We start from the raw sequence: 23,905 nt of genomic DNA, 5'->3' as shown, positions 1-23,905 counted from the left end.
AGTCTTATGGGGTAGCAGCTGTTCAGCAGTCTTATGGGGTAGCAGCTGTTCAGCAGTCTTATGGGGTAGCAGCTGTTCAGCAGTCTTATGGGGTAGCAGCTGTTCAGCAGTCTTATGGGGTAGCAGCTGTTCAGCAGTCTTATGGGGTAGCAGCTGTTCAGCAGTCTTATGGGGTAGCAGCTGTTCAGCAGTCTTATGGGGTAGCAGCTGTTCAGCAGTCTTATGGGGTAGCAGCTGTTCAGCAGTCTTATGGGGTAGCAGCTGTTCAGCAGTCTTATGGGGTAGCAGCTGTTCAGCAGTCTTATGGGGTAGCAGCTGTTCAGCAGTCTTATGGGGTAGCAGCTGTTCAGCAGTCTTATGGGGTAGCAGCTGTTCAGCAGTCTTATGGGGTAGCAGCTGTTCAGCAGTCTTATGGGGTAGCAGCTGTTCAGCAGTCTTATGGGGTAGCAGCTGTTCAGCAGTCTTATGGGGTAGCAGCTGTTCAGCAGTCTTATGGGGTAGCAGCTGTTCAGCAGTCTTATGGGGTAGCAGCTGTTCAGCAGTCTTATGGGGTAGCAGCTGTTCAGCAGTCTTATGGGGTAGCAGCTGTTCAGCAGTCTTATGGGGTAGCAGCTGTTCAGCAGTCTTATGGGGTAGCAGCTGTTCAGCAGTCTTATGGGGTAGCAGCTGTTCAGCAGTCTTATGGGGTAGCAGCTGTTCAGCAGTCTTATGGGGTAGCAGCTGTTCAGCAGTCTTATGGGGTCTTATGGGGTAGCAGCTGTTCAGCAGTCTTATGGGGTAGCAGCTGTTCAGCAGTCTTATGGGGTAGCAGCTGTTCAGCAGTCTTATGGGGTAGCAGCTGTTCAGCAGTCTTATGGGGTAGCAGCTGTTCAGCAGTCTTATGGGGTAGCAGGTTCAGCAGTCTTATGGGGTAGCAGCTGTTCAGCAGTCTTATGGGGTAGCAGCTGTTCAGCAGTCTTATGGGGTAGCAGCTGTTCAGCAGTCTTATGGGGTAGCAGCTGTTCAGCAGTCTTATGGGGTAGCAGCTGTACAGCAGTCTTATGGGGTAGCAGCTGTTCAGCAGTCTTATGGGGTAGCAGCTGTTCAGGGGCTGTTCCCAAACGTGGTGCTCCGGTACCATGCGGTAGCAGAGAGAAGAGTCTAACTTGGGTGGCTGGAGTCTTTGACAATATTTTGGGCCTTCCTCTGACACCGGCTGGCTTAGATGTCCTGGATGACAGGCAGCTTGGCCCCAGTGATGTACTGGGCCGTACGCACTACCCTTTGTAGCGCCTTGCGGTCGGTCGCCGAGCAGTTGCTATACCAAGCGGTGACGCAACCAGTCAGGATGGTCTCGATGGTGTAGCTGTCTAACCTTTTGAGGATCTGAGGACCCATGCCAAATCTTTTCAGATGACTGAGGGGGAATAGGTGTTGTTGTGCCCTCTTTATGACTGCCTTGGTGTGTGTGGACCATGATAATTCCTTAGTGATGTTGTCACAAATGAACTTGAAGCTCTCAACCCGCTCGGCTACAGCTATGTGGATGGGGGATGTTCTCGGCCCTCCGTTTCCTGTAGTCCACCATCAGCTCCGTTTGTCTTGCCCATGTTGACAGAGGTTGTTGTCCTGGCACCACACTGCCAGGTCTTTGACCTCCCTGTAGGCTGTCTCATCGTTGAGGGAGAGGTTGTTGTCCTGGCACCGCACTGCCAGGTCTTTGACCACCCTGTAGGCTGTCTCATCGTTGAGGGAGAGGTTGTTGTCCTGGCACCACACTGCCAGGTCTTTGACCTCCCTGTAGGCTGTCTCATCGTTGAGGGAGAGGTTGTTGTCCTGGCACCACACTGCCAGGTCTTTGACCTCCCTGTAGGTTGTCCTACCGTCACATCGTCAGCAAACTTAACGATTGGTTTTGGAGTCGTATGTGGCCACGCAGTCGTGGTTGAGCAGGGAGTACAGGAGGGGACTAAGCACGCATCCGAGGGGTGTGAGGGTCAATGTGGCGGATGTGTTGTTGCCAATGTGGCCACGCAGATGGGGGATGTTCAGTCCCAGGATCCTTAGCTTAGTGATGAGCTTGAAAGGAGCTATGGTGTTGAACGCTGAGCTGTAGTCAATGAACAGCATTCTCACATACTGTAGGTGTTCCTTTTGTCTTATTCACATCTGCTGCCGAGAGCGTGATCAAAGTCTTCCAGAACAGCTGGTGATCTCATGCATGTTTGTGTTATTTGCCTCAAAGCGAGCATAGAAGTAGTTTAGCTTGTGTCACTGGGCAGCTCTTGGCTGTGCTTCCTTTCGTAGTCTGTAATGTTTTGCAAACCCTGCCACATCCAATGAGCGTCAGAGCCGGTGTAGTAGGATTCAATCTTAGCCCTGTGTTGACGCTTTACCTGTTTGATGGTTCGTCAGAGGGCATTGCGGGATTTCTTATAAGCGTCAGGGTTAGAATCCTGCTTCTTGAAAGCGGCAGCTCTAGCCTTTAGCTCAGTGCGGATGTTGCATGTAACCCATGGCTTCTGGATGGGGTATGTATGGTCACTGTGGGGACAACATCATCGATGCACTTATTGATGAAGCCAATGACTGATATGGTGTACTCCTCAATGCCACCGGAGGAATCCCGGAACATATTCCAGTCTGTGCAAAACAGTCCTGTAGTTTAGCATCTGCTTCATCTGACCAATTTTTTATTGATCTAGTCACTGGTGCTTCCTGCTTTAATTTTTGCTTGTAAGCAGGAATCAGGAGGATGGAATTATGGTCAGATTTTCCAAATGGAGGGAGAGTTTGTATGCGTCTGTGTGTGTGGAGCAAAGGTGATCCAGAGTTTTTTTCCTCTGGTTGCACATTTAACATGCTGATAGAAATTTGGTAAAATGGCTTCATGTTTCCCTGCATTAAAGTCCCCGGCTACTAGGAGCGCCACCTCTTGGTGAGCGTTTTCTTGTTTGCTTACAGTGGAATACATCTCATTCAATGCTGTGTTAGTGCCAGCCTCAGTCTGTGGTGGTATGTAAAACAGCTACGAAGAATACAGATGAAAACTCTCTAGGTAGGTAGTGTGGTCTACAGTTTATCATGAGATACTCTACCTCAGGCGAGTAATAGCTCGGGACTTCCTTAGATATCGTGCACCGGCTGTTATTTGCAAAAAGACATAGTACTCTTGCCGCTGTTCCATCCTGCCAGTGCAGCGTATAAATCAAATCAAATGTATTTATATAGCCCTTCGTACATCAGCTGATATCTCAAAGTGCTGTACAGAAACCCAGCCTGAAACCCCAAACAGCAAGCAATGCAGGTGTAGAAGTATAACCAGCTAGCTGTATGTTGATATATGTTGATAGTGTCATAGGCAGGTTATTCTGGCATTCTTAGGCCCAGGGATGATCGTGGTCTGCTTGAAACATGTAGATATTCCAGACTGGGTCAGGGAGAGGTTGAAAAAATGACAGTGGAAGACCCCAGTGACATGAGGATTATGCAACCCTAGTTTCTGCTATATTGTAATCATCCGTTTCTTACGCACCCCAAGGCTGGTGTTTATTTGTCCAGCAGCTCTAGAAAAGGAATAGCGAACCCTCTTGGTCTCAAGCACTGATCTGATACCCTCATATCTATTCAATACATTACAGATCTGATCCCCCCTCATATCTATTCTATACATTACAGATCTGATCCCGCCTCATATCTATTCTATACATTACAAATCAAATCAAATCAAATCAAATTTATTTATATAGCCCTTCGTACATCAGCTGATATCTCAAAGTGCTGTACAGAAACCCAGCCTAAAACCCCAAACAGCAAACAATGCAGGTGTAAAAGCACGGTGGCTAGGAAAAACTCCCTAGAAAGGCCAAAACCTAGGAAGAAACCTAGAGAGGAACCGGGCTATGTGGGGTGGCCAGTCCTCTTCTGGCTGTGCCGGGTAGAGATTATAACAGAACATGACCAAGATGTTCAAATGTTCATAAATGACCAGCATGGTCAAATAATAATAAGGCAGAACAGTTGAAACTGGAGCAGCAGCACAGTCAGATGGACTGGGGACAGCAAGGAGCCATCATGTCAGGTAGTCCTGGGGCACGGTCCTAGGGCTCAGGTCAGTTGAAACTGGAGCAGGAGCATGGCCAGGTGGACTGGGGACAGCAAGGAGTCCTCATGTCAGGTAGTCCTGGGACATGGTCCTAGGGCCCAGGCCAGTTGAAACTGGAGCAGCAGCATGGCCAGGTGGACTGGGGACAGCAAGGAGTCATCATGTCAGGTAGTCCTGGGGCATGGTTCTAGGGCTCAGGTCCTCCGAGAGAGAGAAAGAAAGAGAGAAGGAGAGAATTAGAGAACGCACACTTAGATTTACACAGGACACCGAATAGGACAGGAGAAGTACTCCAGATAAACAAACTGACCCTAGCCCCCCGACACATAAACTACTGCAGCATAAATACTGGAGGCTGAGACAGGAGGGGTCAGGAGACACTGTGGCCCCATCCGAGGACACCCCGGACAGGGCCAAACAGGAAGGATATAACCCCACCCACTTTGCCAAAGCACAGCCCCCACACCACTAGAGGGAAATCTTCAACCACCAACTTACCATCCTGAGACAAGGCCGAGTATAGCCCACAAAGATCTCCGACACGGTACAACCCAAGGGGTGGGGGGAACCCAGACAGGCCGACCACAACAGTGAATCAACCCACCCAGGTGACGCATCCCCCCCAGGGACGGCACGAGAGAGCCCCAGCAAGCCAGTGACTCAGCCCCGTAACAGGGTTAGAGGCAGAGAATCCCAGTGGAAAACGGGGAACCGGCCAGGCAGAGACAGCAAGGGCGGTTCGTTGCTCCAGAGCCTTTCCGTTCACCTTCCCACTCCTGGGCCAGACTACACTCAATCATATGACCCACTGAAGAGATGAGTCTTCAGTAAAGACTTAAAGGTTGAGACCGAGTTTGCGTCTCTGACATGGGTAGGCAGACCGTTCCATAAAAATGGAGCTCTATAGGAGAAAGCCCTGCCTCCAGCTGTTTGCTTAGAAATTCTAGGGACAATTAGGAGGCCTGCGTCTTGTGACCGTAGCGTACGTATAGGTATGTACGGCAGGACCAAATCAGAGAGGTAGGTAGGAGCAAGCCCATGTAATGCTTTGTAGGTTAGCAGTAAAACCTTGAAATCAGCCCTTGCTTTGACAGGAAGCCAGTGTAGAGAGGCTAGCACTGGAGTAATATGATCAAATTTTTTGGTTCTAGTCAGGATTCTAGCAGCCGTATTTAGCACTAACTGAAGTTTATTTAGTGCTTTATCCGGGTAGCCGGAAAATAGAGCATTGCAGTAGTCTAACCTAGAAGTGACAAAAGCATGGATTAATTTTTCTGCATCATTTTTGGACAGAAAGTTTCTGATTTTTGCAATGTTACGTAGATGGAAAAAGCTGTCCTCGAAATGGTCTTGATATGTTCTTCAAAAGAGAGATCAGGGTCCAGAGTAACGCCGAGGTCCTTCACAGTTTTATTTGAGACGACTGTACAACCATTAAGATTAATTGTCAGATTCAACAGAAGATCTCTTTGTTTCTTGGGACCTAGAACAAGCATCTCTGTTTTGTCCGAGTTTAATAGTAGAAAGTTTGCAGCCATCCACTTCCTTATGTCTGAAACACATGCTTCTAGCGAGGGCAATTTTGGTGCTTCACCATGTTTCATTGAAATGTACAGCTGTGTGTCATCCGCATAGCAGTGAAAGTTTACATTATGTTTTCGAATAACATCCCCAAGAGGTAAAATATATAGTGAAAACAATAGTGGTCCTAAAACAGAACCTTGAGGAACACCGAAATGTACAGTTGATTTGTCAGAGGACAAACCATTCACAGAGACAAACTGATATCTTTCCGACAGATAAGACCTAAACCAGGCCAGAACATGTCCGTGTAGACCAATTTGGGTTTCCAATCTCTCCAAAAGAATGTGGTGATCGATTACAGATCTGATCCCCTCATATCTATTCTATACATTACAGATCCCCCCTCATATCTATTCTATACATTACAGATCTGATCCCCTCATATCTATTCTATACATTACAGATCTGATCCCCCCCTCATATCTATTCTATACATTACAGATCCCCCCTCATATCTATTCTATACATTACAGATCTGATCCCCTCATATCTATTCTATACATTACAGATCTGATCCCCCCTCATATCTATTCTATACATTACAGATCTGATCCCGCCTCATATCTATTCTATACATTACAGATCTGATCCCCTCATATCTATTCTATACATTACAGATCCCCCCTCATATCTATTCTATACATTACAGATCTGATCCCCTCATATCTATTCTATACATTACAGATCTGATCCCCCCTCATATCTATTCTATACATTACAGATCCCCCCTCATATCTATTCTATACATTACAGATCTGATACCCTCATATCTATTCTATATATTACAGATCTGATAACCTCATATCTATTCTATACACTACTAGAATAATTTACTCAACGGGGATCAATTAGCCTGACATGACACGTTACGAAATCCCAGTACGATATAAACATTTTGAAACAAGCCGTGTCGTTCTAGAAGTCTCTAATGAGTAGTTCATAGGGTTGCAGGAAACTTTCCCCAAATTCCCAGGTTTTATAGAACTCTGGGAGGGATTAAGCAGGAAATAGAGAATCCCCCTAACCAGGATATCTAGAACACTCAGGAATTTGGGAAAAGTTACCAGTATTTTGCAACCCTATGAGTGAGGGCGCAACACATTACCCAAGTGGTCATATGAATAGGAAGTGCTGTATTAAAAAAATATATATGTACATATATTGTCTTGCTCTGAATGATACTGTGTATAGTTAGCTGGAGTAGTAGCCTTATTTTGGATGTTTTGCTCTGTAATAAATATGAACCTTTCAAAAAATATCCAATTTGTTTGCTTATGTAATTTTTTAATTTTTAATTTTACCTTTATTTAACTAGGCAAGTCAGTTAAGAACACATTCTTATTTTCAATGACGGCTTAGGAACCGTGGGTTAACTGCCTGTTTAGGGGCAGAACGACAGATTTGTACTTTGTCAGCTCGGGGGTTTGAACTTGCAACCTTCCGGTTACTAGTCCAACGCTCTAACCACTAGGCTACCCTGCCGCCTCTACACTCTAACCACTAGGCTACCCTGCCGCCTCTACACTCTAACCACTAGGCTACCCTGCCGCCTCTACACTCTAACCACTAGGCTACCCTGCCGCCTCTACACTCTAACCACTAGGCTACCCTGCCGCCTCTACACTCTAACCACTAGGCTACCCTGCCGCCTCTACACTCTAACCACTAGGCTACCCTGCCGCCTCTACACTAACCACTAGGCTACCCTGCCGCCTCTACACTCTAACCACTAGGCTACCCTGCCGCCTCTACACTCTAACCACTGGGCTATGAACATCTGACCCTCCTGATACTGAAACAGTCAACACACACACAGTGATTCAAATGTTTATCATCATACATCACCTTACAATGGATAAGAGACACAGACCAAATTCCAAAATATAGACATAATTTCATTAAAATGGATGAATTAATGAACTGTGGAGAAATAATAGAATGGAAAAGGTATTTTAAGTAACGTCTTTCCTACAATCACTCAATATTGGCTTCACAAATGAAATATGAAACGCAGTAGAGACAAACAAAAACAGAAGTTACGTGGTCCTACTCACCACAGTCTCACTTTTAAACTCCACCAAGCTACGAGATATCTCTAGGGAGCAGTCAAGTCTTTATTTTGGCAAAACATGTCAATTGTAACGGACACATAGTGTAGGTAAACATAGGAAAAAAATTGGCTGGTCCCAGATCTGTTTGTGCTGAAATGTGTCAAGCCAAAACTGAATGACAAGGAGTTGGTATGATAGCACAAACAGCCTGGAAGTCAGCTTCGGGAGATCATAGAAAAAGTAAATCCCGATATAGAGCAGTCATGTAAATAGAGCAATGGCTTCTGGTCATTTTGGTCTTTAAAGCCAGCATATCTATGATACTAGAAGATTACCAGTCGTAAGGACAGACCAAACATGAAAAATTGACCAGCAGGCGGGTGGGTTGTTCATTCGTCACAAAACGGGCTGAAACTGTGAGGTACTACAATCTGAATTTATCCAATAAGAAATGGCCGTTTCCTGTTTCAACGTATTTTGCTACAGTGTGCCCTAATGAACACGACCCTAGTAAAAGACGGGATGTTCAGCCGCTACTCCTTCCCCAGGGTGTGTTTGTCGAAGAGGTACTCTGCCATGCCGTTCTGAGGGGCACCCATGCGACGCAGGTTGGTGACCCAGTCACTCAGCTCCTTGATAGACTTGACCTGCTCATCCAGATAGTGGGTCTCTATGAAGTCACACATCTGAGGGAGGAAAGGTTTTTGTTTCGGTCATTAGGAAAAGGATAAAATCTCCAAACAGACACTGGGTTTTTCCCCCTGACACAGATTAAGCATCCAGGCTATAAACAGCAGGGTTGGAGTCCATTCCGTTTAAATTCCAGCCAATTAAGGAAGAACACTGAAATTTCAATTCCAATTCTCTTCAATGAGGAAAATATATAATGGCGGTGGAGAAGATGGTGTTTTATGGACTCCTAACCAACTGTGCTATTTAGTGTTTTTTCACATATTTTGTACATAAAGTTGCTGCTACCGTCTGTTATGACCAAAAAGAGCTGCTGGAAATCAGAACAGCAATCGCCTCACCTCGAACTGGACAAAGATTATTTTTTTAATGAGTCCGATGCAAAGGATATACTGCTTCCCGGAGACAAGGCCCAAATCCCCGTCATTCGCGTGAAGAAAAGACGGAGATACAGAGGGCAAAGGTCGAGGTGCCTTGTGAGGATTCGGAGGTGACTGAGTAAATCACCACTACCATCGGTTCTATTGGCCAACCACTGGAGAATAAACTAGATATCCGGCCGAGACTATCCTAACAACGGGACATTAACAACTGTAACAACTTATGTTTCACAGAGTCGTGGCTGAACGACGACACAGATAATATAGAGCTGGCTGCGTTTTCCGTGCATCGGCAGGACAGAGCAGCTACGTCTGGTAAGGCGAGTGGTGGGAGTGTGTGTCTATTTCTCAATAACAGCTGGTGCGCAATGTCTAATATAAAAGAAGTCTTGAGGTATTGCTCGCCTGAGGTAGAGTACCTTATGTTAAGCTGTAGACCACACCATTTACCACCAAACCAATGCAGGCACTAAGACCGCACTCAATAAGCTGTATAAGGCCATAAGCAAACAGGAAAACGCTCATCCAGAACTTAAATCCATTTAACCTAATTTCTACCAGCATGTCACATGTGCAACCAGATGAAGAAAAAAAACTCTAGGCTTTACTCCACACACAGACACGTACAAAGCTTTCCTCCATTTGGCAAATCTGACCATAATTCCATCCTCCTGATTCCTCCTTACAAGCAAAAACTAAAGCAGGAAGTACCTGTGACTTACTCAATATGGAAGTGGTCAGATGACGAGGATGCTACGCTATAGGACTGTTTTGCAGCACTGACTGGAATATGTTCCTCGATTCATTCAATGGCAGTGAGGAGTATACCACCTCAGTCATTGGCTTCATCAATAAGTGCATCAAGGACTTCATCCTCACAGTGACTGTACGTACATATCCTAACCAGAAGCCATGGATTACAGGCAACATCCGCATCCAGCTAAAGGCTAGAGCTGCCACTTTCAAGGAGTGGGACACTAATCCGAACAGAAATCCTGCTATGCCCTCCAACAAACCATCAAACAGGCAAAGCATCGATACAGGACTAAGATTGAATCGTACTACACCGGCTCTGACGCTCGTCAGATGTGGCAGGTCTTGCAAACTATTACAGACTACAAAGGGAAAAGCAGCCGTGAGCTGCCCAGTGACGCGAGCCTACAATACGAAGTAAATGCCTTTTATGCTTGCTTCGAGGCAAGCAACACTGAAGCATGCATGAGAGCACCAGCTGTTCCGGACGACTGTGATCACGCTTTCCGTAGCCGATGTGGTCAACATTCACAAGTCCGCGGGGCCTGACTGATTACCATGGCGTGTACTCAGAGCATGCGCGGACCAAGTGGCAAATGTCTTCACTGACATTTTCAACCTATCCCTGATCAAGTCTGTAATACCTACAAGTTTCAAGCAGAACACCATAGTCCCTGTACCGAAGAATGCAAAGGTAACCTGCCTAAACGACTACCGCCCCGTAACACTTAACGTCGGTAGCTATGAAATGATTTCAAAGGCTGGTCATGGTTCACATCAACACCATCATCCCGGAAACCCTAGACCCCACTCCAATTCTCATACCACCCCAACAGATCCACAGATTACGCAATCTCAATCGCACTCCACACTGCCCTTCTCCACCTGGACAAAAGGAACACCTATGTGAGAATGCTGTTCATTGACCACAGCTCAGCGATCAACACCAGTGCCCACAAAGCTCATCAAGCTAAAGACTCTGATACTAAACACCTCCCTCTGCATCTGAATCATGGACTTCCTGACGCGCCACCCCCAGGTGGTAAGGGTAGGCAACAACACATCTGCCACGCTGCTCCTCAACACCGGGGACCCTCAGGGGTGTGTGCTTAGTCCCCTCCTGTACTCCCAGTTCACCCACGACTTCGTGGCCTGGCACAAGTCCAACACCCTCATTAAGTTTGCTGACAACACCAGTGGTAGGCCTGATCACCGACAACGATGAGACAGCCTATAGGGAGGTCAGAGTCCTGGCAGTGTGGGGCCAGGACAACAACCTCTCCCTCAATGCGAGCAAGACAAAGGACCTGATCGTGGACTGTCGGAAAATGAGGGCAGAACAGGCCGGGTCGGAGCGTGTCGAGAGTTTCAAGTTCCTTGGTGTCCACATCACCAACGAACTATCATGGTCCAAACACACCAAGACAGTCGTGAACAGGGCAAGACAAAACCTTTTCCCCCTCAGGAGACTGAAAATATTTTGCATTGGTCCCAGGATCCTCAAAATATTCTACAGCTGCTCCATCAAAAGCATCCTGACTGGTTGCATCACCGCCTGGTATGGCAACTGCTCGGCACCCGACCACATGGCGACACAGAGGGTAGTGTGTATGGCCCAATACATCACTGGGCCAAGCTCCTACAATCCAGAACCTCTACACCAGGCGGTGTCAGAGGAAGGCCCAAAATATTTTCAAAGACTCCAGTCATCCAAGTCATAGACTGTTCTCTCTGCTACCGCACGGCAAGCGGTACCGGAGCACCAAGTCTAGGTCCAAAAGGCTCCTAAACAGCTTCTACCCCTCAAGCCATAAGACTGCTGAACAATTAATCAAATGGCCAACCAGACTATTTACATTGACTCCGTTTCGCTCTTTACACTGCTGCTACTTGTTGTTTATTTTCCCCTACCTACATGTACAAATGACCTCTACTAACTTGCACATATTGACTCGGTTATGGTACCCCCTGTCTATAGCCTCGTTATTGTTATGTAATCTTACTTTAGTTTATTTAGTAAATATTTTATTAACTCTATTTCTTGAACTGCATTGTTGTTTAAGGGCTTGTAAAGTAAGCATTTCACGGTAAGGTCTACACCTGTTATATTCGGCGCATGTGACAAATATAATTTGATTTGAAATGTGGAATCGGAATTTGGTTTACTTTCTGAATGGACTCGAATTAAAATGGAATTGACCCCAACCCTGCTAAAAAAGCATGCTCACAAGAGAACCTTACTTGAAAATTGAAAGTTCTTTTTAGTCTGTGACTTAATTGGTGTCCTGGAAACTGTCCCCATGAACTGTGTTTAACTCACGTGCGGGTCATTGTGCTCTACGGCTACTTTGTGCAGGTCCAGTAGAGACTGGTTGACACTCTTCTCCAGCTGTAGGGCACACTCCAAGGCCTCCAACCCACTTCCCCACTCATCTCTGTCAGGTTTCTGAAACATACAGAGAAAAAGTTGATTCTAATTATGAATATCCATGCATCAAACTGCCAGAGCCCATTAAATGGTGGCAATATGTTGAACCTATCAATCAATCAATCTCTTTATTGTCCCAATTAGGAAATGTGTAGTGCAGTCAGTGTTCAACAGTAAACACAGCATTAACAACAGGGACCATACAACAGATACACACATAAGATAAATTGGTTGAGATTGGTTGCAGTCTTAGAATCAGTCATAGATCAGTCAAAAGGAACAAGTCATTAAATCATTAAAAAGGAAGTTGTTGAATCAGTCTTAGATCAGTCAAAGGGAACAGTCATTTAATCAGTCTTAGATCAGTCAAAGGGAACAGTCATTTAATCAGTCTTAGATCAGTCAAAGGGAACAGTCATTGAATCAGTCTTAGATCAGTCAAAAGGAACAGTCATTGAATCAGTCTTAGATCAGTCAAAAGGAAGTCATTATGAAAAAGTGCACCAATAAATATACATGATTTAATTTCATGTTCAGATTCAGGAAGTGTATGGCCTGTGGGATAGAAACAGTCATTGGATCTGTTGCTCTTGGGAAGTCTAAAACAACAAACCGAGGGGAGGAGCTACGAGATCAGCAAAGAGGGCTTAATCAGGACAGTCTAGGATACTGTTAGTGCTCCTCAACAAGATTACCATTAAACATCAACACTGATTCAATAAAGAGAGTTGTTGCTGTCCCCCAAAGGCCAACTTTTTGTCCAGCACAGTTCCCAGATACTTACAGGTACTGACCAGCTCAATGCCATTGCCTCTGACCAGAGTGGGTATGAGGTTCAGTGGCTGCCTTCTAAAAGTCAATGACCAAAAGACATACAGTTGAAGGAAGCAGTTCTCACTCACACCATGACACACAGTCGTCTACCACAGACCTGTGTTCTCAGTCTCTATCCTGCAGTAGGTGATCACTGTCTGTTTTCATATTCAGTGCCACAGTCATTGGTGTATAGTATATGTACAGGAGAGGAGAGGGCTGTGGGGGATCTGAAGGAGGAGCAGAGTTGTACAGGAGAGGAGAGGACTGTGGGGGATCTGAAGGAGGAGCAGAGTTGTACAGGAGAGGAGAGGACTGTGGGGGATCTGAAGGAGGAGCAGAGTTGTACAGGAGAGGAGAGGGCTGTGGGGGATCTGAAGGAGGAGCAGAGTTGTACAGGAGAGGAGAGGACTGTGGGGGATCTGAAGGAGGAGCAGAGTTGTACAGGAGAGGACAGGACTGTGGGGGATCTGAAGGAGGAGCAGAGTTGTACAGGAGAGGAGAGGACTGTGGGGGATCTGAAGGAGGAGCAGAGTTTGAGAGGACCAGTCGGTAAGGAATTCCACTATCAAGCCCACAACACTCAGGTCCAGCTTAAAGCGGGAGAGGAGCTTCTCTGCTAGTATGTGAGGCTGGATAGTATTGAAGGCCGACGAGAAGTCAATAAACAAAAGGGCTGGAGTGGCGTCCTCCCACCACCCTTCTTGACCCTGTAAAGCAAACTTCAAGGAATCCAGGGAGATCTCCACCTGACAGTACATTCTGTAGGGGGTCCAGGGAGTTCTCCACCTGACAGTACATTCTGTAGGGGGTCCAGGGAGTTCTCCACCTGACAATACATTCTGTAGGGGGTCCAGGGAGATCTCCACCTGACAATACATTCTGTAGGGGGTCCAGGGAGTTCTCCACCTGACAGTACATTCTGTAGGGGGTCCAGGGAGTTCTCCACCTGACAATACATTCTGTATGGGGTCCAGGGAGATCTCCACCTGACAATACATTCTGTAGGGGGTCCAGGGAGTTCTCCACCTGACAATACATTCTGTAGGGGGTTCAGGGAGTTCTCCACCTGACAGTACATTCTGTAGGGGGTCCAGGGAGTTCTCCACCTGACAATACATTCTGTAGAGGGTCCAGGGAGTTCTCCACCTGACAATACATTCTGTAGGGGGTCCAGGGAGTTCTCCACCTGACAATACATTCTGTAGGGGGTCCAGGGAGTTCTCCACCTGACAATACATTCTGTAGGGGGTCCAGGGAGATCTCCACCTGACAATACATTCTGTAGGGGGTCCAGGGAGTTTTCCACCTGACAGTACATTCTGTAGGGGGTCCAGGGAGTTCTCCACCTGACAATACATTCTGTAGGGGGTCCAGGGAGTTCTCCACCTGACAATACATTCTGTAGGGGTCCAGGGAGATCTCCACCTGACAATACATTCTGTAGGGGTCCAGGGAGATCTCCACCTGACAATACATTCTGTAGGGGGTCCAGGGAGTTCTCCACCTGACAATACATTCTGTAGGGGGTCCAGGGAGTTCTCCACCTGACAATACATTCTGTAGGGGGTCCAGGGAGTTCTCCACCTGACAATACATTCTGTAGGGGGTCCAGGGAGTTCTCCACCTGACAATACATTCTGTAGGGGGTCCAGGGAGTTCTCCACCTGACAATACATTCTGTAGGGGGTCCAGAGAGTTCTCCACCTGACAATACATTCTGTAGGGGGTCCAGAGAGTTCTCCACCTGACAATACATTCTGTAGGGGGTCCAGGGAGTTCTCCACCTGACAATACATTCTGTAGGGGGTCCAGGGAGTTCTCCACCTGACAATACATTCTGTAGGCGGTCCAGGGAGACGCACCCTGTTAGTGGCGACGCACCCTGTTAGTGGCGACGCACCCGGTTAGTGGCGACGCACCCGGTTAGTGGCGACGCACCCGGTTAGTGGCGACGCACCCGGTTAGTGGGGACGCACCCGGTTAGTGGGGACGCACCCGGTTAGTGGGGACGCACCCTGTTAGTGGCGACGCACCCTGTTAGTGGCGACGCACCCTGTTAGTGGCGACGCACCCTGTTAGTGGCGACGCACCCTGTTAGTGGCGACGCACCCTGTTAGTGGCGACGCACCCTGTTAGTGGCGACGCACCCTGTTAGTGGCGACGCACCCTGTTAGTGGCGACGCACCCTGTTAGTGGCGACGCACCCTGTTAGTGGCGACGCACCCTGTTAGTGGCGACGCACCCTGTTAGTGGCGACGCACCCTGTTAGTGGCGACGCACCCTGTTAGTGGCGACGCACCCTGTTAGTGGCGACGCACCCTGTTAGTGGCGACGCACCCTGTTAGTGGCGACGCACCCTGTTAGTGGCGACGCACCCTGTTAGTGGCGACGCACCCTGTTAGTGGCGACGCACCCTGTTAGTGGCGACGCACCCTGTTAGTGGCGACGCACCCTGTTAGTGGCGACGCACCCTGTTAGTGGCGACGCACCCTGTTAGTGGCGACGCACCCTGTTAGTGGCAACGCACCCTGTTAGTGGCAACGCACCCTGTTAGTGGCAACGCACCCTGTTAGTGGCAACGCACCCTGTTAGTGGCAACGCACCCTGTTAGTGGCATATATTCTGTGGACTTAAATGTTCAGACAAGAGAAGGCAAAATGGCCGCTAGTCTAATCAATATGAAGCCTTGTATAAGGTAACACAACCCCCCGTTGAGTTTATTTATACCTTGATGTCCTGGAGAAAGATGCGTCCTCCTCTCTGGTTCTGTTGACTCATCAGTTTCTCAGCATGCTCCTTCTCCTCCTTGGACTGAGTCAGGAAGAACTTGGAAAAGTTGGGAAGGGATTTGTCGTCTCTGTCAAAGTAGTAGCCCTAGGAACAAAAACACGTACAAGACAAAAGTGGAAGTGTCACGAACATGTCATCCTGCAGAACTTTGAGTTGTAGTTTGCCTGTATGGAATGTTCTATAGTTCATATAGTTCATTATTAGATATAGTCTAAATCCCTTTAACTCATGTCTCCCTGTGCTAGAGATGTAAAGAGCAAACATGAGAATTGATCCAATTTCTCATTCGACTCATTCGATCCAATCCCAAATTGAACCCATTCTCTTTTGGCACAGGGAAGACACAGCAATGTCTTGCTATGGACATGCATTGCTATATTCACTGTGTTTAAATAATAGACCAGACAAATATATATTAATTATGAGAGACAAACAGCTCTATTGGTCTCACCATAGACAGGTAAGGGTCTAGCAGGTGGATAACTATTGGTCTCCCCATAGACAGGTAAGGGTCCAGCAGGTGGATAACTATTGGTCTCACCATAGACAGGTAAGGGTCCAGCAGGTGGATAACTCACCATAGACAGGTAAGGGTCTAGCAGGTGGATAACTCACCATAGACAGGTAAGGGTCTAGCAGGTAGATAACTCACCATAGACAGGTAAGGGTCTAGCAGGTGGATAACTCATCATAGACAGGTAAGGGTCCAGCAGGTGGATAACTCACCATAGACAGGTAAGGGTCTAGCAGGTGGATAACTCACCATAGACAGGTAAGGGTCTAGCAGGTGGATAACTCACCATAGACAGGTAAGGGTCCAGCAGGTGGATAACTCACCATAGACAGGTAAGGGTCCAGCAGGTGGATAACTCACCATAGACAGGTAAGGGTCTAGCAGGTGGATAACTCACCATAGACAGGTAAGGGTCTAGCAGGTAGATAACTCACCATAGACAGGTAAGGGTCTAGCAGGTGGATAACTCATCATAGACAGGTAAGGGTCCAGCAGGTGGATAACTCACCATAGACAGGTAAGGGTCTAGCAGGTGGATAACTCACCATAGACAGGTAAGGGTCTAGCAGGTGGATAACTCACCATAGACAGGTAAGGGTCTAGCAGGTGGATAACTCACCATAGACAGGTAAGGGTCTAGCAGGTGGATAACTCATCATAGACAGGTAAGGGTCTAGCAGGTGGATAACTCACCATAGACAGGTAAGGGTCTAGCAGGTGGATAACTCACCATAGACAGGTAGAAGGGTCTAGCAGGTGGATAACTCACCATAGACAGGTAAGGGTCTAGCAGGTGGATAACTCACCATAGACAGGTAAGGGTCTAGCAGGTGGATAACTCACCATAGACAGGTAAGGGTCTAGCAGGTGGATAACTCACCATAGACAGGTAAGGGTCTAGCAGGTGGATAACTCACCATAGACAGGTAAGAGCCTAGCAGGTGGATAACTCACCATAGACAGGTAAGGGCCTAGCAGGTGGATAACTCACCATAGACAGGTAAGGGTCTAGCAGGTGGATAACTCACCATAGACAGGTAAGGGTCTAGCAGGTAGATAACTCACCATAGACAGGTATACATAAGAAGCATACAGTTCCAGGTTGATCTGCCTGTTGATGGCAGCCTCACATTCCGGGTGGAAGTTCTGTCGCACCTGGGATGTCATGGTTCTGGAAAGAGAGACAGAGGCAGGCAGGCAGAGAGACAGACAGACAGACGACAATTATCAGCAACCATCACTCCTGTGTTCCAATGGCACGTTGTGTTAGCTAATCCAAGTTTATCATTTTAAAAAGGCTAATTGATCATTAGAAAACACTTTTGCAATTATGTAGGCACAGCTGAAAACTGTTCTCATTAAAGAAGCAATAAAACTGGCCTTCTTTCGACTAGTTGAGTATCTGGAGCATCAGTATTTGTGGGTTTGATTACAGGCTCAAAATGGCAGGAAACAAAGATCTTTCTTCTGAAACTCGTCAGTCTCTTCTTGTTCTGAGAAATGGAGGCTATTCCATGTGAGATCTCATACAGCGCTGTGTACTACTCCCTTCACAGAACAGCGCAAACTGTCTCTAACAAGAATAGAAAGAGGAGTGGGAGGCCCCGGTGCACAACTGAGCAAGAGGACAAGCACATTAGAGTGTCTAGTTTGAGAAAAAAACGTCTCACAAGTCCTCAACTGGCAGCATCATTAAATAATAACCGTAAAACACAAGTCTCAACGTCAACAGTGAAGAGGCGAATCTGGGATGCTGACCTTCTAGGCAGAGTTGCAAAGAAAAAGCCATATCTCAGACTGGACAATAAAAATAAAAGATTAAGATGGGCAAAAGAACAGACACTGGACAGAGGAAGATTGGGGAAAAAAAAGTGTTATGGACAGACGAATCTAAGTTTGAGGTGTTCGGATCACAAAGAACAACATTTGTGACACGCAGAAAAAATGAAAAGATGCTGGAGGAGTGAACCATCTGTCAAACATGGTGGAGGCAATGTGATGGTCTGGGTGGGGGAAGCAATGTGATGGTCTGGGTGGGGGAAGCAATGTGATGGTCTGGGTGGGGGAAGCAATGTGATGGTCTGGTGGAGGTGGAGGCAATGTGATGGTCTGGGGGAGGTGGAGGCAATGTGATGGTCTGGGGGAGGTGGAGGCAATGTGATGGTCTGGGTGGGGGAAGCAATGTGATGGTCTGGGGAGGTGGAGGCAATGTGATGGTATGGTGGAGGTGGAGGCAATGTGATGGTCTGGGGGAGGTGGAGGCAATGTGATGGTCTGGGGGAGGCAATGTGATGGTCTGGGTGGGGCAATGTGATGGTCTGGGGGAGGCAATGTGATGGTCTGGGGGGTTAAAGTGATGGTCTGGGGGGTTAAAGTGATGGTCTGGGGAGGCAATGTGATGGTCTGGGGAGGCAATGTGATGGTCTGGGGAGGCAATGTGATGGTCTGGGGAGGCAATGTGATGGTCTGGGGAGGCAATGTGATGGTCTGGGGAGGCAATGTGATGGTCTGGGGGAGGCAATGTGATGGTCTGGGGAGGCAATGTGATGGTCTGGGGGAGGCAATGTGATGGTCTGGGGGAGGCAATGTGATGGTCTGGGGGAGGCAATGTGATGGTCTGGGGGAGGCAATGTGATGGTCTGGGGGAGGCAATGTGATGGTCTGGGGGAGGCAATGTGATGGTCTGGGGGAGGCAATGTGATGGTCTGGGGGAGGCAATGTGATGGTCTGGGGAAGGCAATGTGATGGTCTGGGGGAGGCAATGTGATGGTCTGGGGAGGCAATGTGATGGTCTGGGGGAGGCAATGTGATGGTCTGGTGGAGGCAATGTGATGGTCTGGGGGAGGCAATGTGATGGTCTGGTCCGCTTTGGTGGTGGTAAAGTGGGAGATTTGTACAGGGTCAAAGGGATCTTGAAGAAGGAAGGCTATCACTCCATTTTGCAACGCCATGCCATACCCTGTGGACGACGCTGAATTGTAGCCAATTTCCTCCTACAACAGGAAAATGACCCAAAGCACAGCTCCAAACTATGCTAGAACTATTTAGGGAAGAGGCAGTCAGCTGGTATTCTGTCTATAATGGAGTGGCCAGCAGAGTCACCGTATCTCAACCCTATTGAGCTGTTGTGAGAGCAGCTTGATCGTATGGTACGTAAGAAGTACCCATCAAGCCAATCCAATTTGTGGGGGGAGGCTCAGGAAACATGGGGTGAAATCTCTTCAGATTAGTGATGGGCATTCTGGCTATTTTCAGAGAAACAGCTCGTTCGGCTCAGCTCACCAAAAAGCGTTGGCTATTTTCAGAGAAACAGCTCGTTCGGCTCAGCTCACCAAAAAGCGTTGGCTATTTTCAGAGAAACAGCTCGTTCGGCTCAGCTCACCAAAAAGCGTTGGCTATTTTCAGAGAAACAGCTCGTTCGGCTCAGCTCACCAAAAAGCGTTGGCTATTTTCAGAGAAACAGCTCGTTCGGCTCAGCTCACCAAAAAGCGTTGGCTATTTTCAGAGAAACAGCTCGTTCGGCTCAGCTCACCAAAAAGCGTTGGCTATTTTCAGAGAAACAGCTCGTTCGGCTCAGCTCACCAAAAAGCGTTGGCTATTTTCAGAGAAACAGCTCGTTCGGCTCAGCTCACCAAAAAGCGTTGGCTATTTTCAGAGAAACAGCTCGTTCGGCTCAGCTCACCAAAAGCGTTGGCTATTTTCAGAGAAACAGCTCGTTCGGCTCAGCTCACCAAAAAGCGTTGGCTATTTTCAGAGAAACAGCTCGTTCGGCTCAGCTCACCAAAATGCGTTGGCTATTTTCAGAGAAACAGCTCGTTCGGCTCAGCTCACCAAAAAGCGTTGGCTATTTTCAGAGAAACAGCTCGTTCGGCTCAGCTCACCAAAAAGCGTTGGCTATTTTCAGAGAAACAGCTCGTTCGGCTCAGCTCACCAAAAAGCGTTGGCTATTTTCAGAGAAACAGCTCGTTCGGCTCAGCTCACCAAAAAGCGTTGGCTATTTTCAGAGAAACAGCTCGTTCGGCTCAGCTCACCAAAAAGCGTTGGCTATTTTCAGAGAAACAGCTCGTTCGGCTCAGCTCACCAAAAACCATCTCCACCACTACCACTAGCAGGCCTACTTGACTGAGTGGATAACATCTCCACCACTACCACTAGCAGGCCTACTTGACTGAGTGGAAACATCTCCACGTGTGGAGGTTCTGGTCCACCACTACCACTAGCAGGCCCACTAGTTTCTGGAAGCTCCGCTACAGCTTCACAGTTGGGTGCACAGTTCACATATGCTGGTGTAGGTTGTGCGTAGAACTGGCTATATGAGATTTTGTTTTGGCAAATACTACACTGTGCTCTAACATAGTCTATATTATTAAAATGCATCCAAATGCTACTGTGCTTTCGACTCGTTTTCACAGCCGTCCTTCCTCTCTCTCCTCAGCTGCTAAGTGTGTGACTGAGTGAGTTGGCTCCGCCCTCCCTCACACATCTTTGGCTCATTGGTTGACACTGCGTCTGACAGGAACAACAGGTGAGGCTGTTAGTCTGAGCAGAAAGGCAGATCAAATGTGTATACGGTTGTGCATTTAGGCCTATACCGTTTTTATTCTTTCAAATAGTAAATTCTATTAATTAATGTTTTTTTTTTTTTAAAGATTTTAATAAAAAAAGATTTGGCTCTTCTGATAGGCGAGCCGAATCCCAACGTTCACTTACAAAAGCCGACTCGTTTGCGAACAACCCATTTCTACTTCAGACTACCTCAATGTAAGATTAGAACTTTAGACCGTCCCCTCGCCCATACCCGGGCGCGAACCCCAGGGACCCTCTGCACACATCAACAACAGTCACCCACGAAGCATCGTTACCCATCGCTCCACAAAAGCCACGGCCCTTGCAGAGCAAAGGGGAACTACTACTTCAAGGTCTCAGAGTAAAGTGACGTCACCGATTGAAACGCTATTTAGCGCGCACCACCGCTAACTAGCTAGCTTTTTCACATCCGTTACATCAACAAATTGATAACTAGAATGCCTCTTCCTTGCTAAGCAGCCTTTCAGGTTGTCGATATAGGACTCGTTTTACTGTGGATATAGATACTTTTGTACCTGTTTCCTCCAGCATCTTCACAAGGTCCTTTGCTGTTGTTCTGGGATTGATTTACACTTTTCGCACCAAAGTACGTTTATCTCTAGGAAACAGAGCGGTATGACGGCTGAGTGGTCCCACGGTGTTTATACTTGCGTACTATTGTTTGTACAGATGAACGTGGTACCTTCAGGCGTTTTGAAATTTCTCCCAAGGATGAACCAGACTTGTGGAGGTCTACAATTTTTTTCCTGAAGTCTTGGCTGATTTCTTTTGATTTTCCTATGATGTCAAGCATGAATTATAAGTGAAATATTTCTGTAAACAATTTTTGGACAAATTACTTGTGTCCTGCACAAAGTAGATGTCCTAACCGACTTCCCAAAACTATAGTTTGTTAACAAGAAATTTGTGGAGTCGTGGAAAAAAATAGTTTTAATGACTCCAACATAAGTGTATGTAAACTGTATAATCAAGATGTTGACAAGGTTATAAATGTTTTTTAATTGAAATAGTGTCCTTCAAAATTTGCTTTTGTCAAAGAATCCTCCATTTGCAGCCTTACAGATCTTTGGCAACTGCTCCAAAACCACCATAAAAAAGCCAGACTACGGTTTGCAACTGCACATGGGGACAAAGACAGTACTTTTTGGAGAAATGTCCTCTGGTCATATGAAACAAAAATAGAACCGTTTGGCCATAATGACCATCGTTATGTTTGGAGGAAAAAGGGGGAGGCTAGCAAAGCCAAAGAACACCATCCCAACCGTGAAGCACGGGGTGGCAGCATCATGTTGTGGGGGTGCTTTGCTGCAGGAGGGACTGGTGCACTTCACAAAATAGATAGCATCATGAGGATGGAACATTATGTGGATATATTGAAGCAACATCTCAAGACATCAGTCAGGAAGTTAAAGCTTGTTTGTAAATGGGTCTTCCAAACGGACAATGACCCCAAGCATACTTCCAAAGTTGTGGCAAAATGGTTTAAGGACAAAGTCAAGGTATTGGAGAGGCCATTGCAAAGCTTTGACCTCAATCTCATAGAAAATGTGTGGGCAGAACTGAAAAAGTGTGCGCGAGCAAGGAGGCCTACAAACCTGACTGAGTTAAACCAGCTCTGTCAGGAGGAATGGGTCAAAAGTCACCAAACTTATTGTGGGAAGCTTGTGGAAGGCTACCCGAAACATTTGACCCAAGTTAAACAATTTAAAGGCAATGCTACCAAATACTAATTGAGTGTATGTAAACTTCTGACCCACTGGGAATGTGATGAAAGTCATAAAAGCTGAAATAAATAATTCTCTACTATTATTCTGACATTTCACATTCTTAAAATAAAGTGGTGATCCTAACTGACCTAAGACAGGGAATTTGTACTAGGATTAAATGTCAGAAATTGTGAAAAACGGAGTTTAAATTTGGCTACGGTGTATGTAGACTTCCGCCATCAACTGTAGAAACATTTTGTGGGACGCGCTGTATATTGTACAATTCGACTGCGCGACAGACCAGACACTTACTAACATGAGTATGCTGAATATTAAATGGTGTGTATTAAACGTATCTACTTTTCTCAAACCATAAGATTAACGTGTAAAATAAAGAGACATTATTTAGTTACAACACTGAAGAGGTTGATGAAGAACCTTACATGAGGGCGCACCGGGCAACGCAATATAAAGTAGGACAGGCAAGTGATTTGTACTGGAAAGTCAACTAATATATTTACTATAGTCAACCAGCTAGTAATCCCTTAGGACCCCCAGGCTGGGCTCTATTTTTTGAACAAAATTAAATAAATAAAAAACGGATATATCTTGTAATTGAACAAAATAATAAAGGTGGTCAATAACTGGCCGATAATACGGGACACTTGATTGTTGCTAAACGAAAAGGCTGATCGTAGTAAAAATTTTTTTTTTTACGACACCCCAAAATAAAATAACCCTAAACATTGATGGCTTGATCACAAGATAACACTGTTGAAGGTAATATATTTCTTAAAACCCTGTTGAATATGCCGATAATACGGGTTTTTACAACGTCGTCCGTTAAGAACAAGAATAATGGTTTTGGAGAAACGGGTCGGATATTTTGACGACGTTAAAACAACGTTAGTTGGCTCCTCATGACAAGGCGCTTATGAAACGGACTCTCAAGGTTATTGTCGCGAACAGGTAACGTCTAGTAGCAGAGCTGCAAAAAGTGGCCCAACAAATAAATGCAACGCATACAGCCTGGTAATAATATTATACAACTAGTAATCACCGTAAAGCAGGTATAAAATACCGTAAACTACCTCGGGAATGGTACGAACGCTTTTGCCGGTCGACTCCCTCCAAACGGTATCCACTTGCCCAGTTAAATAAAAGGTGAAATAAATAAAACGCTGTGTTGACTGGGTGACAGTGGTTTCTGACGGACTACGGCATCACGTACTAGTCAGCGTACACTTTTCAAAATAAAAGTCCTCAACACTGCCAAAACATGTTCATTGTTGATCCTGTGTTGTACCATCCCCATATTCAGAAATACAACAGAATATAGTGCTCGTTTACGCATATAAAACCACAATTCAATAAATGCATATCTAGAGCTCTCTAAATATTGGAGGCAAAAACAGTGATTATATCTGTATTCACATCTGTGAGCTACTTGTATGTATGAGATATGCCCAATTCCCTTTTCAATGTGCAGAAAATGTATTTTACTTGTAAATGAGATTATGTA

At 46.5% G+C, this 23,905-nt stretch overlaps 1 protein-coding gene across 1 annotated transcript; it reads right to left on the bottom strand.

The window, feature by feature from the left end:
- Window positions 1-7,483: 7,483 nt before the first annotated feature.
- On the bottom strand, window positions 7,484-23,614 carry LOC124031960 (ferritin, heavy subunit-like). Its single transcript, XM_046343832.1, has 5 exons — window positions 23,475-23,614; window positions 17,156-17,261; window positions 15,514-15,660; window positions 11,863-11,988; window positions 7,484-8,405 (listed from the first exon to the last, which is right to left on the bottom strand). The coding sequence occupies exons 2-5, from the start codon at window positions 17,255-17,257 to the stop codon at window positions 8,253-8,255; spliced, it is 528 nt and encodes a 175-aa protein (XP_046199788.1). The 5' UTR covers window positions 17,258-17,261; window positions 23,475-23,614; the 3' UTR covers window positions 7,484-8,252.
- Window positions 23,615-23,905: the final 291 nt, after the last annotated feature.

The sequence above is a fragment of the Oncorhynchus gorbuscha genome, linkage group LG01 (genome assembly GCF_021184085.1).
Source record: "Oncorhynchus gorbuscha isolate QuinsamMale2020 ecotype Even-year linkage group LG01, OgorEven_v1.0, whole genome shotgun sequence".
Classification (NCBI taxonomy): domain Eukaryota; kingdom Metazoa; phylum Chordata; class Actinopteri; order Salmoniformes; family Salmonidae; genus Oncorhynchus; species Oncorhynchus gorbuscha.
Note: the sequence above shows the minus strand (reverse complement) of the source record. Positions and strands in the feature narration are given on the sequence as shown.